General features: G+C 43.3%; 1 protein-coding gene across 2 annotated transcripts in view; it reads left to right on the top strand.

Moving 5' to 3' along the window:
- Positions 1–16,037, top strand: part of mib1 (MIB E3 ubiquitin protein ligase 1) — a 220,688-nt gene that overhangs the window by 90,972 nt on the left and 113,679 nt on the right. For both annotated transcript variants that reach the window (XM_072467454.1, XM_072467453.1), the window contains exons 10-12: positions 2,202–2,309; positions 12,204–12,401; positions 13,444–13,595. In XM_072467454.1, the coding sequence (XP_072323555.1) occupies positions 2,202–2,309; positions 12,204–12,401; positions 13,444–13,595 (458 nt within the window). The remainder of the gene's footprint in view (positions 1–2,201; positions 2,310–12,203; positions 12,402–13,443; positions 13,596–16,037) is intronic.

The following is a 16,037-nucleotide window of genomic DNA, read 5'->3' as shown; positions in this document are numbered from 1 at the left end:
TAAGGTAATACCAATAGAAATACATGGTCCCTGGTGGGAATTTGATGTTTGATTTTGTTTTTATATGTGTAACGGGGACAACTGTGGGAGTTTTTTTTCTCTTTGTTCCTTAATATGTACCCTGAGTGCGGCTACCTAGCAGCAAGATTTTTTAGCTGGTGAATGGGAGTGTGGTGGTGGGGGGATTGGGATGGTGAGGAGAGAGCGTTGTTCTCTGAAGGGTGGTCAGCAGAGTCGAGGGGATGGAGGGTGGTTGGGGAGATGAGGGTGGAAGGGTATTTCTCTGACTGTGACTAGGGCTGTTTCTTTGTTTCGGGTGGGTTTGACGACCATCTTGGGTGGTCCTTGGGCCTAGATTTTTTTGTGGGTGTGGAATAATCCTTCATGGTGTGAATGGTTGATTCCGGGTCAAGAGGGGAGGGTGAGACCCCCCGGTAAGGTTGGTCACATGGAAAGTGCAGGGGTTAGGGAATCTAGTGAAGAGATTGAGAGTATTCTTTCACCTGAAAAATTTATAGGCCGATGTGGTGCTTCTGCAGGAGACTCGCTTGCGGGTGAGGGACCAGACCTGACTCTGGAGGGGGTGGGTGAGCCAGGTATTTCACTCTGGCTTCGATAGTAGGGCAGGAGGTGGGGGGGGGAGGCAATTTTAATCAACAAGCGGACGCGCTTATCAGTGGATAAGGTAGTAACAGATTTGGTTGGTAGGGTTGTGATTGTTACTGGGGCATTGGTGGGTAAGTTGGTAGTGTTCGTGAACGTACATGCTCCAATACAAAAAAAAACAACATAAAGGCCCCGCAATACCCAGTCCTTCCAAACAACCCAACAAAATAGACCTCAAACAAAGGGAAACAAATCCCAACGTATTACCCCAAGTGTCCCAAAACACAACATGAAGAAAAACAAAGTCCAAACTCAGTTCAGTCCCAGTCCTTCAGCCTTCACGAACGCCTCCACCATCTCAAAGTAATAGTCCCTAGAGTTGTGCGTAATTCTTAACAGGTAAACCACCCCAAACCGCACATTGCTCGAGAGCAACGCTGCTTTCCTACCAAAGGCCGCCTGCTCTCTTGCCAGCTCTGCCGTGAGATGAAGTTGTTTTATGAGGAAACGTTTATTGGGTATATACTCATTGGAGTTTAAAAGAATGAGAGGTGATCTTACTGAAACAGATTAAGATTCTGAGGTGATGCAAGAGGGTGGATGTTATGAGGATGTATCCTTTCATAAGGAATCTAGAATTGCGTCGCACAGTTTAAAAATAAGATTTCTCCCATTTAAGACTGAGATGTGGAGGAATTTCTTATGAAGATCCTTTGTCTTTGAAATTCTCTTCCCCATGGGGGATAGTGATGACTGGGTCATTGAATATATTCAAGGCCGCTTCGACAGTTCTTTGATCTCCACAAGGAATTTGGAGCTTATGGGGGCAGGCAGGAAAATTGAGTTAAGGCTACTATCATTAGGCATGATCATATTGAATGCTGGAGCATGCTCAAGCGGCCAAATGGCCCACTCCTATTTCATATTATATTATTTTCAGGCCATAGATTTGGGATTTTTTGTTGAAAATCATATTTTCATGTCCTAGTGTTAAAATTTCTTAGCAGAGAAGACATGGTGATGTTTTCTGTTGATGCCAGCTTGGCTTAGTTCTTTGTACTCTGTCCTCTAGAATGTAAATTTGTGTGCTTTGTTGCCTTGATCAGGGCCTGGTTTCATAAACTAGACCTGACAGTCGAGTGCAGTACTGAAGACAGATTATCTGCATTGTTGGACATGCCATTATTTGGGTGAGATGTTGATCCAAATTCAGACCATCCAGTGATGTTGAAGGTCCCATGGCACTACTTGAAGAGTAACAGGTCTTTAATGGCCAATATAAATCTGGCAAGCAAGAGCACAAAACAAAATAACTGGCCATTTGCTTCATTGCAGTTTGTATAAAACTGCTTTTTAACATGATTGTACACCAAAAGGAACTGCTTTCAAGTGTTTGTTTTATAGCTTGTTCCTGATTTTAAGGTAACAAATATAACACTCCAAAAATGGATTTAAGGGAGTTATTATTTCTCTTCATTCCACTGTTTCAAGTTTTTTCAAGTTGGAAGTGTTATTTTAGAGTTTGTGATGGAATCGTATTTATGGACTTTAATGATGACAATTGATGATTTGTTGTTATTGTGTTTAACCTGCAGGTGAATGGTCAGTGTGCAGGACACACTGCAATGCAGGCTGCCAGCCAGAATGGACATGTGGATGTTCTGAAGCTGCTTCTCAAGCATAGTGTTGACTTAGAAGCTGAGGTAGGTTCTTTAGATTCTTGACATTTATATAAAGCAGGTTCTGGGGCCATTTTGAGAGTACTTAAATGGCTTATTTTGTTTTTAAAACTTTTTTTCTCACAAATGCGGTGTTAATACATCATTAATTAACAATTCTGTAAAAATGTTTAAAGTATTAATAAAAAGCATCTCTTGTTTTTCATTATTATTGGCATTTGAATTGTGGCATTGCAACACCTCAATTGCATTTTCGACTAAATTTAAAAAAATGTTTTTCACTGTTACCAATGTCGACCCTGGGTTAGTGTCTCCTGCCCAAATTTTATATGCTAATGCATGGAATATGAGAATTAAATGCTAATGCATGGAATATAAGAATTAAGTGCCGTTGCACGGAATATAGGAAATAAATGCTATTGGATGGAATGCAAGAAATAAACTAAATAATTTTGAGGCTCAAATATATCTTAACGGGAATGACACGATGGTCATTGTTGAGACGTGGCTGCAAACTGGCCATGATTGTGAGCTGGGGGGAGTACGTGACGCAGTGCATAGCACTGCTACCTCATGGCGCCGAGGTCCCAGGTTCGATCCCAGCTCTGGGTCATTGTCCGTGTGGAGTTTGCACATTCTTCCCATGTTTGCGTGGGTTTCGCCCCACAACCCAAAGATGTGCAGGGTAGGTGGATTGGCCACACTAAATTGCCCCTTAATTGGAAAAAATGAATTGGGCACTCTAAATTTATTTTAAAAAAACATTAAAAAAATGATTGCAGATATATTCCAGATATATCGGTCCGGATTTTGTGGTCAGTGTCGAATGGTGCTTACCATTGATAATGCTTACAGCCAGAAATCTGTTAAATGTGATCATGATGCTCCCGGAAGGTAGGGAGGTTGAGGTAGTGATCGCAATGGATGCAGAAAAGGCTTTTGATCGAGTAGAATGGGATTATCTGTGGGAGGTACTGGGATGGTTCGTATTCAGGCGGGGCTTCATTGACTGGGTCACGTTACTGTATCAGGCTCCTGTGGCAAGTGTGCGGACGAACAGGACAACTTCGGACTATTTTAGACTGCTCCGGGGAACGAGACAGGGTTGCCCCCCTCTCCCCACTGTTGTTTGCGCTGGCTATAGAGCCGTTGGCAATTGCTCTGAGAGCTTCAAGGCGCTGGAGGGGACTGGTCCGGGGGGGGGAGCACAGGGTTTCGCTCTATGCGGATGATCTGCTTCTGTACGTTTCGGACCCAGTAGAGGGGATGGAAGAAATCATGAAGATTTTAGGGGAATTCGGCCGGTTTTTGGGGTATAAGCTAAATATGGAAAAGAGTGAGGTGTTTGTGGTTCAGGCGAGGGGACAGGAGGGGTGACTGGGAGAGCTGCCGTTTAGGTCAGTAGGGGGTAGTTTTAGGAACCTGGGCATCCAAGTGGCGTGGGAATGGGACCGGCTGCATAAATTGAATCTGGCCCGGCTAGTGGACCAAATGAAGGTCGATTTTTGGATATGGAACGCGCTCCCGTTGTCTCTGACCGGGAGGGTGCAAATGGTGAAAATGACGGTCCTCCCGAGGTTCCTATTTGTATTTCAATGTCTCCCCATTTCTATTCCGCGGTCCTTTATTAAGTGGGTCAACAAGGTGATCATGGGCTTTGTCTGGGCGGGCAAGACTCCGCGGGTAAGGAAGATAATGCTTGAGCGGAGTCGGGGCGAGGGCGGGCTGGCGCTGCCAAATTTCGCCGACTATTACTGGGCGGCTAATATAGCCATGATCAGGAAGTGGATGGTGGGGGAGGGGTCGGCGTGGGTGCGTATGGAGGTGGCTTCTTGCAAGGGCACCAGTCTGGGGTCATTGGTAACTGCGCCTCTGCCGCTCCCGCTGGCACGGTACTCCACCAGCCCCGTGGTGGTGGCGGCATGTGGGAGCAGTGGGAGCATCTGACTGGGCCCCAATTTGTGATAATCACCAGTTTGCCCCGGGGAGTATGGATGGGGGGTTCCATTTATGGCGGAGAGCGGGGATTGAGAGGATGGGGGATGTGTTCATAGAGGGGAGCTTTCCGAGTATGAGGGCGTTGGAGGAAAAGTTTGGGCTGGCGAGGGGAAACTAATTCAGGTATCTGCAGGTACGAGATTTCCTTCGTAAACAGGTGTCAACCTTCCCGCTCCTACCGCTGAGGGGGATTCAGGATAGGGTCATTTCCAGAGGGTGGGGTAGGGGAGGGGAGCGTCTTGGACATCTATAAGGAGCTTATGGGGTCGGAGGAGACGGAGACCGAGGAGCTGAAGCGCAAGTGGGAGGAGGAGTTGGGAGGTGAGATAGAGGATGGCCTATGGGCAGACGGGTTGAGTAGAGTCAACGCGTCCGTAACATGTGCCAGACTCAGCCTGATACAATGTAAGGTTGATAACCGGGCTCACATGACAGTGGCCCGGATGAGCAGATTCTTTGGGGTGGAGGACAGGTGCGCAAAATGTGCGGGAGGTCCGGCGAACCATGTCCACATGTTTTGGACATGTTCAAAGCTTTGGGGATATTGGCAGGGGTTTGCGGACGTCATGTCAAAGGTTCTAAAAACAATGGTGGCGCTGAGTCCGGAGGTGGCGATTTTCGAGGTGTCAGAGAATCCAGGAGGAGAAAGAGGCAGACATTCTGCCCTTTGCTTCCCTGGTAGCCCGGAGACGGATGCTATTGGCATGGAGGGACTCGAAGCCCCCGAAGTCGGAGACCTGGCTATCGGACATGGCTAGCTATCGGACATGGCTAGCTTTCTCTGTATGGAAAAAATTAAGTTTGCCTTGAGAGGTTCACTGTTAGGGTTCACCCGGAGGTGGCAACCGTTCGTCGACTTCTTTGTGGAAAATTAATCGTCAGCAGACGGAGGTGGGGGGGGGGGGGGGGGGGGAAGTATTTTAGCTTGGAGTAGGGGGGTAATAAGGGTGGGACCTGTACGAAAGGTAAATGGCTTTTGCACTATGTTTATGGTTTCATGTATATTGTCTATTTTGTTACTATACCAAAAATACCTCAATAAAATGTTTGTTTTAAAAAAAATAGATAATGCTTACAGCTGCCTGTAGAGTTTTTGTGGACTGTTGTGTCGCAATTTAGGGTCATTGGGTGCCTGAAGCAACGTGGTTCTCTCTATAGAGTTCAGGGATCTCTGTGAACAAAGGAAGGAACGCCGTCCTTTTCCTCAACCAATCAGATTGAAGAATCCCCATTGGGGAATTTATAAGTGGGAATATTTAATGCAATGCAAAATCAGCCATAAAAGTTAAATTGGGGGAGGGGGGGGGATGAAGGAATGAGATTTGCACACTTATAAAAGTTAATTTTGACTCATATGGAGGTTGTTTGGCAGTAATTAAGACTTATCTGGCCATTCAAAATTGACTTATACTTAAATGAACAAGCCCTAAATTATTCTGGCATGTCTGGTGGCTGTCTAGTAGGCAGGGAAAAGAATCTGAGTCCATATCCACACTCAAACTGTTAACTCTTTCCCCACAGATGCTCCCAGACCTGCTGAGATTTTCCAGCATTTTCTGTTTTAATTCATCTGTAGTTTGTTCTTTTCTAAGCAATTTGCTATTTTTCCATTTTCTATTTTGCTTTATTTTAACGTTAAAGCTAATTAAAAGCTCAAGTTAATCGCTCGGCCTTATAGCACAATTGCTTCACAGCTCCAGGGTCCCAGGTTCGATTCCGGTTTGGGTCACTGTCTGTGCGGAGTCTGCACACCCTCCCCATGTGTGCGTGGGTTTTCTCCGGGTGCTCCGGTCTCCTCCCACAGTCCAAAGATGTGCAGGTTAGGTGGATTGGCCATGATAAATTGCCCTTAGTGTCCAAAATTGCCCTTAATGTTGGGTGGGGTTACTGGGATATGGGGATAGGGTGGAGATGTTGACCTTGGGTAGGGTGCCCTTTCCAAGAGCCGGCGCAGACCCGATGGGCCGAATGGCCTCCTTCTGCACTGTAAATTCTATGAAATAATTCATGTTATTGACAGATTTTTTTTTTCAGTTAATTACTCGGAGCCAAGTCAAGTGTTTTTGTTTCATGCTGATTCAGAAAAGATTTTTGAATGCATTCTATAAATTCCTCTCCTATTATCTCCCAGCCAATCTATCTTATAGAGTTGGTAATGGATTTTATGGTTACTGGGGCTGGTTTAGCTCAGTGGGCTCGACAGCTTGTTTGTGATGCAGAAAAAGGCCAGGAGCGCGGGTTCAATTCTCGTACCAACTGAGAATTCTGTATTCTCCCTCTGTGTACCCGAACAGGCGCCAGAATGTGGCGACTAGGGGCTTTGCACAGTGACTTCATTGCAATGTTAATGTAAGTCTACTTGTAACAATAACAATTTTTTTTTTTTTACTGGTGGAGTGATGCAGGAATCAGTGCTAGGGCTTCAGCTATTCATCTATATTTATGATTTAGAGGAAGGGATTGAGTGGAATCGATCTAGGTTGCTCATGGTACAAAGCTAGATGGGAAATTAAGCTATGAGGATGTGTAAAATAGTATCAATAGGTTAGGTGATGGGCAGTGTTGCTCTGTTTCTCTGGTTCTAAATATGGCGGTCAATGTGGTCGCCTTCCTTAATCCTAATTATGTTTGCTTTAGAGTCGCCAGGTATCTCTCGATACTGCCACAAGGTTCAAACCCGAATACTGATCAAAGAGCCAATACACCAGTTAGTTAGTTCAAAGTCAATACTATTTATTTACACACACAGTAATACCTACTCATGCACAAAATACTACAAACTAAACTATCTCTAACGCTAACGCCTATACTTAGCTTCGGGTGCCCACTCAGTCAGAGGAACAATGGCTGTTGTTCGGATCTGAGGGTTCAAGGTGGTACAGGAGAACAGCTAAGGTTGTCTGTCTGGTAGCGAGCGTTGACCTTGGACTTACTTGCTTCTGGTGTAGCTGGTGGAAGGGTCTCTCCGCTTTGAGAGCCAATTCCAAGAGCGATTCTCTCCTGGGGCTTCTTCCTTATACCTGAAAGGGCTTCGCGTGCTTTTGGGTGGGCTTTGAACATGGCCTCAATCAATTGGGCCGTATCTTGGTCACTCGTATTGATCTTGACCAATAAAGGGATGGGTGCCCTGATGGCTGGGCGTGTCCTAGGTGGCCGTTGGCCTGGCTTTGTTTGTGTTTTCGGTTTGGGGAACTAGCGCCGCGAGGTATGGAGCTCGATCGGTTCCTTGAGTGTCTTTCCTTTGTTGGCGGAGATGGGCCATCAGTATGCTAATAGACCGACAGTTTCAGTCTCATTTGGGAGCTGCGGTCCCAATTAACGTACAGGCTCTGTGCCTGCTTGTTTTCTTAGCATTGTCTATAGTCCTCTGCAATCTTTGCAAACATCTATTTTATATTCTGGAAGTGGCCATCCCAGATGGCTACACTCCCTCCTTGTGAGTGATCCTCAACGCGAAGCGTGAAGGATCAAATTACCGCGTCTTTGTTCTCCTCCCAAGTCGGGCACCCATAAGCACTGACAGGCTCTACACTGCTCTGTCCTATGAATTGAAACTTTTACCTAAATTATTTGATGTACATACATCATTATAAAATTCTACGGGGCGCTATGACATTCAGGCATGCATTACAAAATAAAAAACTGGAACCTCTAACTGTCCTTAACTAAACTATCCTCAATCAATCAAAATAATTTACAACATTTAAAACTGTACAATAGCAGCAACACAGGTTTCTCTGGCTTGGCCGTCAAGCACAGAGTTTTACATTTCTTTATCAGAACGAAACACAAACACAAAAAAAAACCGGATGTACTTTAATTCACTTAAAGGGGTTGGGGGGTTAGCGTCCGCGCACAACTGGAGGGATCCCGCTAAGATCCAACTGTAGAGCATGATGGTTGTCTTCTTCTTTCCTTCTTTCTTTCTTCCTCTTGAGGCTTCTGTGGTTCTGGAGTTCTATGGACACAAGCATCATTTCTGTTATTATCTGTCTGTCCTTTTATTGCCAATTACCATAAGACCAAGGAGCGGAAGTAAGGACATTCTGCCCATCGAGTCCACTCCACCATTCAATCATGGCTGATTTCAACTCCATTTACCCACTCTCTCTCCATAGCCCTTAATTCCTTGAGAAATCAAGAATTTATCAACTTCTGTCTTAAAGACACTCAACGTCCCGGCCTCCACCGCCCTCTGTGGCAATGAATTCCACAGACCCACCACTCTCTGGCTGAAGAAATTTCTCCTCATCTCTGTTCTAAAGTGACTCCCTTTTATTCTAAGGCTGTGCCCCCGGGTCCTAGTCTCCCCTGCTAATGGAAACAACTTCCCTACATCCACCCTATCTAAGCCATTCATTATCTTGTAAGTTTCTATTAGATCTCCCCTCAACCTCCTAAACTCCAATGAATATAATCCCAGGATCCTCAGACGTTCATCATATGTTAGGCCTACCATTCCTGGGATCATCCGTGTGAATCTCCGCTGGACCCGCTCCAGTGCCAGTATGTCCTTCCTGAGGTGTGGGGCCCAAAATTGCTCACAGTATTCTAAATGGGGCCTAACTAATGCTTTATAAAGCTTCAGAAGTACATCCCTGCTTTTATATTCCAAGCCTCTTGAGATGAATGACAACATTGCATTTGCTTTCTTAATTACGGACTCAACCTGCAAGTTTACCTTTAGAGAATCCTGGACTAGGACTCCCAAGTCCCTTTGCACTTCAGCATTATGAATTTTGTCACCGTTTAGAAAATAGTCCATGCCTCTATTCTTTTTTCCAAAGTGCAAGACCTCGCACTTGCCCACGTTGAATTTCATCAGCCATTTCTTGGACCACTCTCCTAAATCTTTCTGCAGCCTCCCCACCTCCTCCATACTATCTGCCCCTCCACCTATCTTTGTATCATCGGCAAACTTAGCCAGAATGCCCCCAGTCCCGTCATCTAGATCGTTAATATATAAAGAGAACAGCTGTGGCCCCAACACTGAACCCTGCGGGACACCACTCGTCACCGGTTGCCATTCTGAAAAAGAACCTTTTACCCCAACTCTCTGCCTTCTGCCTGACAGCCAATCGTCAATCCATGTTAGTACCTTGCCTCGAATACCATGGGCCCTTATTTTACTCAGCAGTCTCCCGTGAGGCACCTTATCAAAGACCTTTTGGAAGTCAAGATAGATAACATCCATTGGCTCTCCTTGGTCTAACCTATTTGTTATCTCTTCAAAGAACTCTTAACAGGTTTGTCAGGCACGACCTCCCCTTACTAAATCCATGCTGACTTGTCCTAATCCGACCCTGCACTTCCAAGAATTTAGAAATCTCATCCTTAACAATGGATTCTAGAATCTTGCCAACAACCGAGGTTAGGCTAATTGGCCTATAATTTTCCATCTTTTTCCTTGTTCCCTTCTTGAACAGGGGGGTTACAACAGCGATTTTCCAATCCTCTGGGACTTTCCCTGACTCCAGTGACTTTTGAAAGATCATAACTAACGCCGCCACTATTTCTTCAGCTATCTCCTTTAGAACTCTAGGATGTAGCCCATCTGGGCCCAGAGATTTATCAATTTTTAGACCTCTTAGTTTCTCTAGCACTTTCTCCTTTGTGATGGCTGCCATATTCAACTCTGCCCCCTGACTCTTCTGAATTGTTGGGATATTACTCATGTCTTCTACTGTGAAGACTGACGCAAAGTACTTATTTAGTTCCTCAGCTATTTCCTTGTCTCCCATCACTAGATTACCAGCGTCATTTTGGAGCGGCCCAATGTCTACTTTTGCCTCCCGTTTGTTTTTAATGTATTTAAAGAAACTTTTACTATCATTCCTAATGTTACTGGCTAGCCTACCTTCATAATTGATCCTCTCTTTCCTTATTTCTCTCTTTGTTATCCTCTGTTTGTTTTTGTAGTCTTCCCAATCTTCTGACTTCCCACTACTCTTTGCCACATTATAGGCTTTCTCTTTTGCTTTGATGCATTCCCTAACTTCCTTTGTCAGCCATGGCTGCCTAATTCCCCCTCTGATAACCTTTCTTTTCTTTGGGATGAACCTCTGTACAGTGTCCTCAATTACTCCCAGAAACTCCTGCCATTGCTGTTCTACTGTCTTTCCCACTAGGCTTTGCTCCCAGTCGATTTTCGTCAGTTCCTCCTTCATGCCCCTGTAGTTACCTTTATTTAACTGTAACACCTTTACATCTGATTCTACCTTCTTTCTTTCAAATTAGAGATTGAATTCTACCATATTATGATCACTGCCTCCTAAGTGTTCCCTTACTTTAAGATCTTTAATCAAGTCTGGCTCATTACAGAACACTAAGTCCAGAATGGCCTGTCCCCTCGTGGGCTCTATCACAAGCTGTTCCAAAAAGCCCTCCTGTAAATATTCAATGAATTCCCTTTCCTTGGGTCCACTGGCAGCATTATTTACCCAGTCTACCTGCATATTGAAGTCCCCCATGATCACTGTGACCTTGCCTTTCTGACATGCACTTTCTATTTCGTGGTGCATTTTGTGCCCCTGGTCCTGACCACTGTTAGGAGGCCTGTACATAACTCCCATTCTGTTTTTTTTGCCTTTGTGGTTCCTCAACTCTACTCACACAGACTCCACATCATCTGACCCTATGTCATTACCCGTTATAATTGGTCACCATATGTGACTCCCTCATTTTTTTTTTAAACCAAATATTTGGGACAAGACATCCGAGAAAAAAAACTACTGACACAGTCCAAAATGCAAACATAATAATGTTTATTGGTGTCACAAGTAGGCTTACATTAACACTGCAATGAAGTTACTGTGAAAATCTCCTCATCGCCACACTTTGACGGGTACACTGAGGGAGGATTCAGAATGTCCAATTCACCTAACAAGCACTTCTTTTGGGTCTTGTGGGAGGAAACCCATGGAGACATGGGGAGAACGTGCAGACTGCACAGACAGTGACCCAAATAGCAAGAAATTAGGAAGGCAAATTGTTGGCCTTTATTGCAAGGAGGTTGGAGTATAAGAGTTGGAAGTCTTACTGCATTTACACAGAAGCATACCTGGAGAACCTTGGAAAGGATATGCTTGCCATAGAGTTTATCATAATTTCAATGGATTTGTGCCTGGGATGAGAACGTTGTCCTCTGAAGAGAGATTGAGTAGAATGGCTGTGTACACTCAGGAATTTCTGAAAATGAGAGGTGACCTCATTGGAATGTTTAAGATTCTGAGTGGGCTTGACGAGGTAGATGCCAAGAGGCTGTTTCCCCTGCTGGAGAATCTGGAACTCGGGCACAGTTTCGGGATAAGGGGATGGCCATTTATGATGGATGAGGACAAATTTCTTTAGAGGTTTGTGTATCTCTGACATTCTCTATCCCAGATGCATATGGATGCTCAGTTGAGCTGGGCAAAAAGGGAATCGGGAGGTGTGAGGTATCAGCAGGAAAGTGGAGTTGGTCTTATTAAATGGCAGAATAGCCTCGAGGGTTAGTATGCTCCCCTTTCTTCCTGTACTCTTCCAACAAGGACTACTTGCTTTTGAAATAGTGTTTGATCCATTTCTGTAATTGCGTTCCTCATTTCTGTTTGGTTGCACTGAACTAATTGGAGTGTGAGAAAGATACATGCTTTAGTGTTCCACTTAACTTCAGTTGACTATAAAAACATCAATAGGAGCAGGATTTGAATTTATTTAGGAAAATCTTGAGTAAATTTTCATTTTGGTCACAGAGAAAATATGAGTTTGCTACTGTTGCAAACATTGAAAGGTCACCGAATAGATGAAGCCAATTTAAGATATAATGTGCAATGGTTGAAGCAGATGAAATACTGATTTCCAATGTGCTAAAAACAATTTTTGCAGTATTGTACATGGCTTTTTTGTCATGTTTCTGTTACTGGTCTTCTTTCGTTAAAGGATAAAGATGGCGATCGGGCTGTTCACCATGCTTCATTTGGGGATGAAGGTGCTGTTATTGATGTTTTACACCGAGGAGGTGCAGATTTAAATGCTCGGAATAAGCGAAGGCAGACACCGTTGCACATTGCTGTCAACAAAGGTCATTTGCAAGTTGTTAAGACTTTGCTTGATCTTGGATGTCATCCCAGTCTCCAGGTAAGAAATGGATCATTTCACCTCGATGTTCAAATTGAACTGTAGAAGATTAGAATGTATTAATTTACCTTTTTTGGGCTACCCCTCTTGGCATTTATAAATTTAATTTTTAATAATTCTCAATCTTAGTGCATTTTTATGTAATAAAGTGAAGGAAAATTCATTTTTGATGGCTTTCTTTTGCTGAAAAGTGTTGCATTGAAACTGATTAAATGAATATCAAAAAAATAAAAAAAATGTTTAATAGCACAAGTGTAATGTCGACATGAAGAGTGTAATGAAAGTAAAAAATAACGACAATGATAAACTAATATTTATTTAAACCTCAGCTGCTCTTTTATTAATCCTATTTTATGCACTAACAATTGTAGATATATTTCTATAATTCATTTCACTTTATGACACGAACAGTAATTAAAATATATTTTCTAAAGCTTTTGCTACATTATTCACTTGAGTAATCTCAGCATAAATTTTTTTTTAATGTTCGAGAAAATCTCAGCCATTTATGACACCTTTTCTTTTTAAGAAAATAAACCTTTCTGCCTAATGAGTCTACCTTTGGACATAGAATGGTCTTCATAATATTCTGAAAGAAATGTGCTATGATTTATTAAATCTAAACTTTATTCATAACTGTTAATTATGAATGATAATGTAATTTAGCATTAGAATCAGAGAATTGGTGTTCACTTCATTGTCCAAATCAGACTAAAAGCTCATTCATTGCTAACATTCTGCTGCCATGTGAAATGACATAAATCCCAAAGAAATCAGCTTCGTGAACAATTTTGTGTTGAGCTTTCATTCATATCATGTTCTTAAGGTAACCTATATTTTTCGATAAATGTAAATATTGTTTAATGTCTAGATTATTATTTGACTAGCCTACTGTAGCTTGACAATGTAGTTTTTGACGGAGCTTAAATCTTTAAAGAGAATGAAACTTATTTTAATATTTTTCTTCAAGCTTGTAAGCTGCTTAGTCATCAGAACACATCCTCCCCTCTAAGCAGGAACCTGTGTTTTGTTATCGCTGCAGGATTCTGAAGGTGACACTCCCCTTCATGATGCAATAAGCAAAAAACGTGATGATATGCTCTCTGTGCTGCTAGAATCTGGTGCAGATGTAACAATCACTAACAACAATGGTTTCAATGCTCTTCACCATGCTGCACTGCGAGGAAATCCCAGGTATTATTGGGTTTCTATTAATGTGGAAATTCTGTTAAAGATAATCAGTGGTCGTAACTTTTCATGATTTGATATTTTAACTCTTTATGACTTGATGCTTTAGTAATGTTTTAAAATCTATAAGAATTATAGATACTTTTGGAGAACTCCATTCAGCAACATACAGTGGAATTATTTTATAGCTCTGTTTCGGCAAACTAATTGCATGTAGCTCGAATTATATCTGTCTGTACAACTATGTCATTCAACTTCTCCATTGCACATTTGCATATATTTGAATGTTGCTGAGAATTTTTCAAGATTTTATATAAAATGTTGATAGGGGCCGCAGTGGATAGCACTGGGACTGCGGCGCTGGATCACTGTCCGTGTGGAGTTTGCACATTCTCCCCATGTCTGTGTGGGTTTCACCCCCACAACCCAAAGATGTGCAGGTTAGATGGATTGGCCATCCTAAATTGACCCTTAATTGGAAAAAAATTATAACTGGGTACTCTAAATTTATTAAACAAAAGGATTACATGTTGATGAGATCCACACCGGTTGGTGAAACCAAAACCAAGTTCAGAGTTTTTCCTTACTGAGGGAGTTTATTGACCTTGTCAGTGTTAACACTCCTCAAATGAGCACACTGGGCTAAATCGCTGGCTTTTAAAGCAGACCAAGCAGGCCAGCAGCACGGTTCAATTCCCGTACCAGCCTCCCTGAACAGGCGCCGGAATGTGGCGACTAGGGGCTTTTCACAGTAACTACATTGAAGCCTACTTGTGACAATAAGCGATTTTCATTTCATTTCCTAGCTATTTCTTATTTGTGTTCAAATATCTATCACCCGTTTCCCTTAATCATGCAATTGACATTAACAAATGTAATTGACTATTATCAAACCATAACAATGTAATTTTTTTCTTTTTTTAATATAAATTTAGAGTACCCAATTCATTTTTTCCAATTAAAGGGCAATTTAGCCTGTTCAATTCCACCTACCTTGCACACCTTTGTGTTGTGGGGGGCGAAACCCACGCAAACACGGGGAGAATGTGCAAACTCCACGCAGGCAGTGACCCAGAGCCGGGATCGAACCTGGGACCTCGGTGCCTTGAGACTGCAGTGCTAACCACTGCGCCACCGTGCTGCCCTGTACCAATGTAATTGATAAAACATTGACATTACATTGTTCAGAATCAGTTGATAAGTTGGCAGTGCCTGACATGGGTTCAAACTGTGATCTTAGTGCAATTCTGAGGAAATGCTGCATTTTCCAAGCAGACTTTGAAGTAAGATGTTAATCCGACACTAGGTCCCTGATACTGTCTTTTGCCTCAAAATTGTAGCTTAAAGTTTATCAGTGTAGTGCAATATCCGGGGCTGCAGACAGTAGTTCAGACTCTGCGGAAGTAATTATGAATAATTATTCCCCTGAAACTGATGGCAGTTTCTGGAGTCCACACACGAGCAAGTAAATGCGGAAATCCAGAAGTTGTGTTTCTGAGTCAATGTTTCACCAGAGGGATACACTGCTGAGGTTTCCTCAGATTACAGTCAAGTGGAAATCATTGAACTGATGAGAGCTTTCACTTTTACCTCACTAATTTTCAGAAGTTTGTGTGATATTTTAGCTTCTCTTTTAATCTAAGATGTATGCCTCAATCAGTTATTAGCAGTAAAGGCATTCAGCTTTTTAAAAATATATATTTTTATTCTCCTTTTTCACATTTTCTCCCGCATTTACACCCATCAACAATGAACAATAATCAGCAAGATATGTCAATCCCCATAATAACAACGATCCCATCCGCCCACCAACCCCCAAACATCAGCCCGCATGTTTACATAAACAAATGACAAAGGAATCAGGGATTACCCATAGTCACCCTTAATCTACACAGCCCCGGCCCAACTAATGTTCGATGTTATCCAGTTCTTGAAAGTGCAGAATAAATAGTGCCCATGACTTGTAGAGCCCCTCCGAGCTTCCCCTCAGTTCGAACTTAACCTTCTCAAGAGTCAAGTATTCCAACAGGTCCCCCCGCCATGCCAAGGCACTGGGTGGAGAGGCTGCTCTCTATCCCAGCAGGATCCACCTTCGAGCGATCAATGAGGCGCGAAGGCTATGATATCTGCCTCCGCTCCCGTTTCCAACCCTGGCTGGTCCGACACCCTGAATATGGCCTCCTGGGGACCCGGGTCCAGTTTCACACGCACCACCTTGGAAATTACCCTAAACACCTCCTTCCAGTACTCCTCTAGCTTTGGACAGGACCAAAACATATGAACGTGATCACCCCCCCTCCCCCCGCAACACTCACACACATCCTCTACTCCTTCAAAAAATCGGCTCATCCTCACTCTCGTGAGGTGCGCTCTATATACCACCTTCAGCTGTATCAGCCCCAACCTCGCACACGAGGTGGAGGCATTCACTCTTCGGAGCACCTCACA

This window comes from Scyliorhinus torazame, chromosome 11, assembly GCF_047496885.1.
Source record: "Scyliorhinus torazame isolate Kashiwa2021f chromosome 11, sScyTor2.1, whole genome shotgun sequence".
In the NCBI taxonomy this organism is placed as follows: Eukaryota; Metazoa; Chordata; class Chondrichthyes; order Carcharhiniformes; family Scyliorhinidae; genus Scyliorhinus; species Scyliorhinus torazame.
This window is presented reverse-complemented; position numbering and strand designations above follow the sequence as displayed.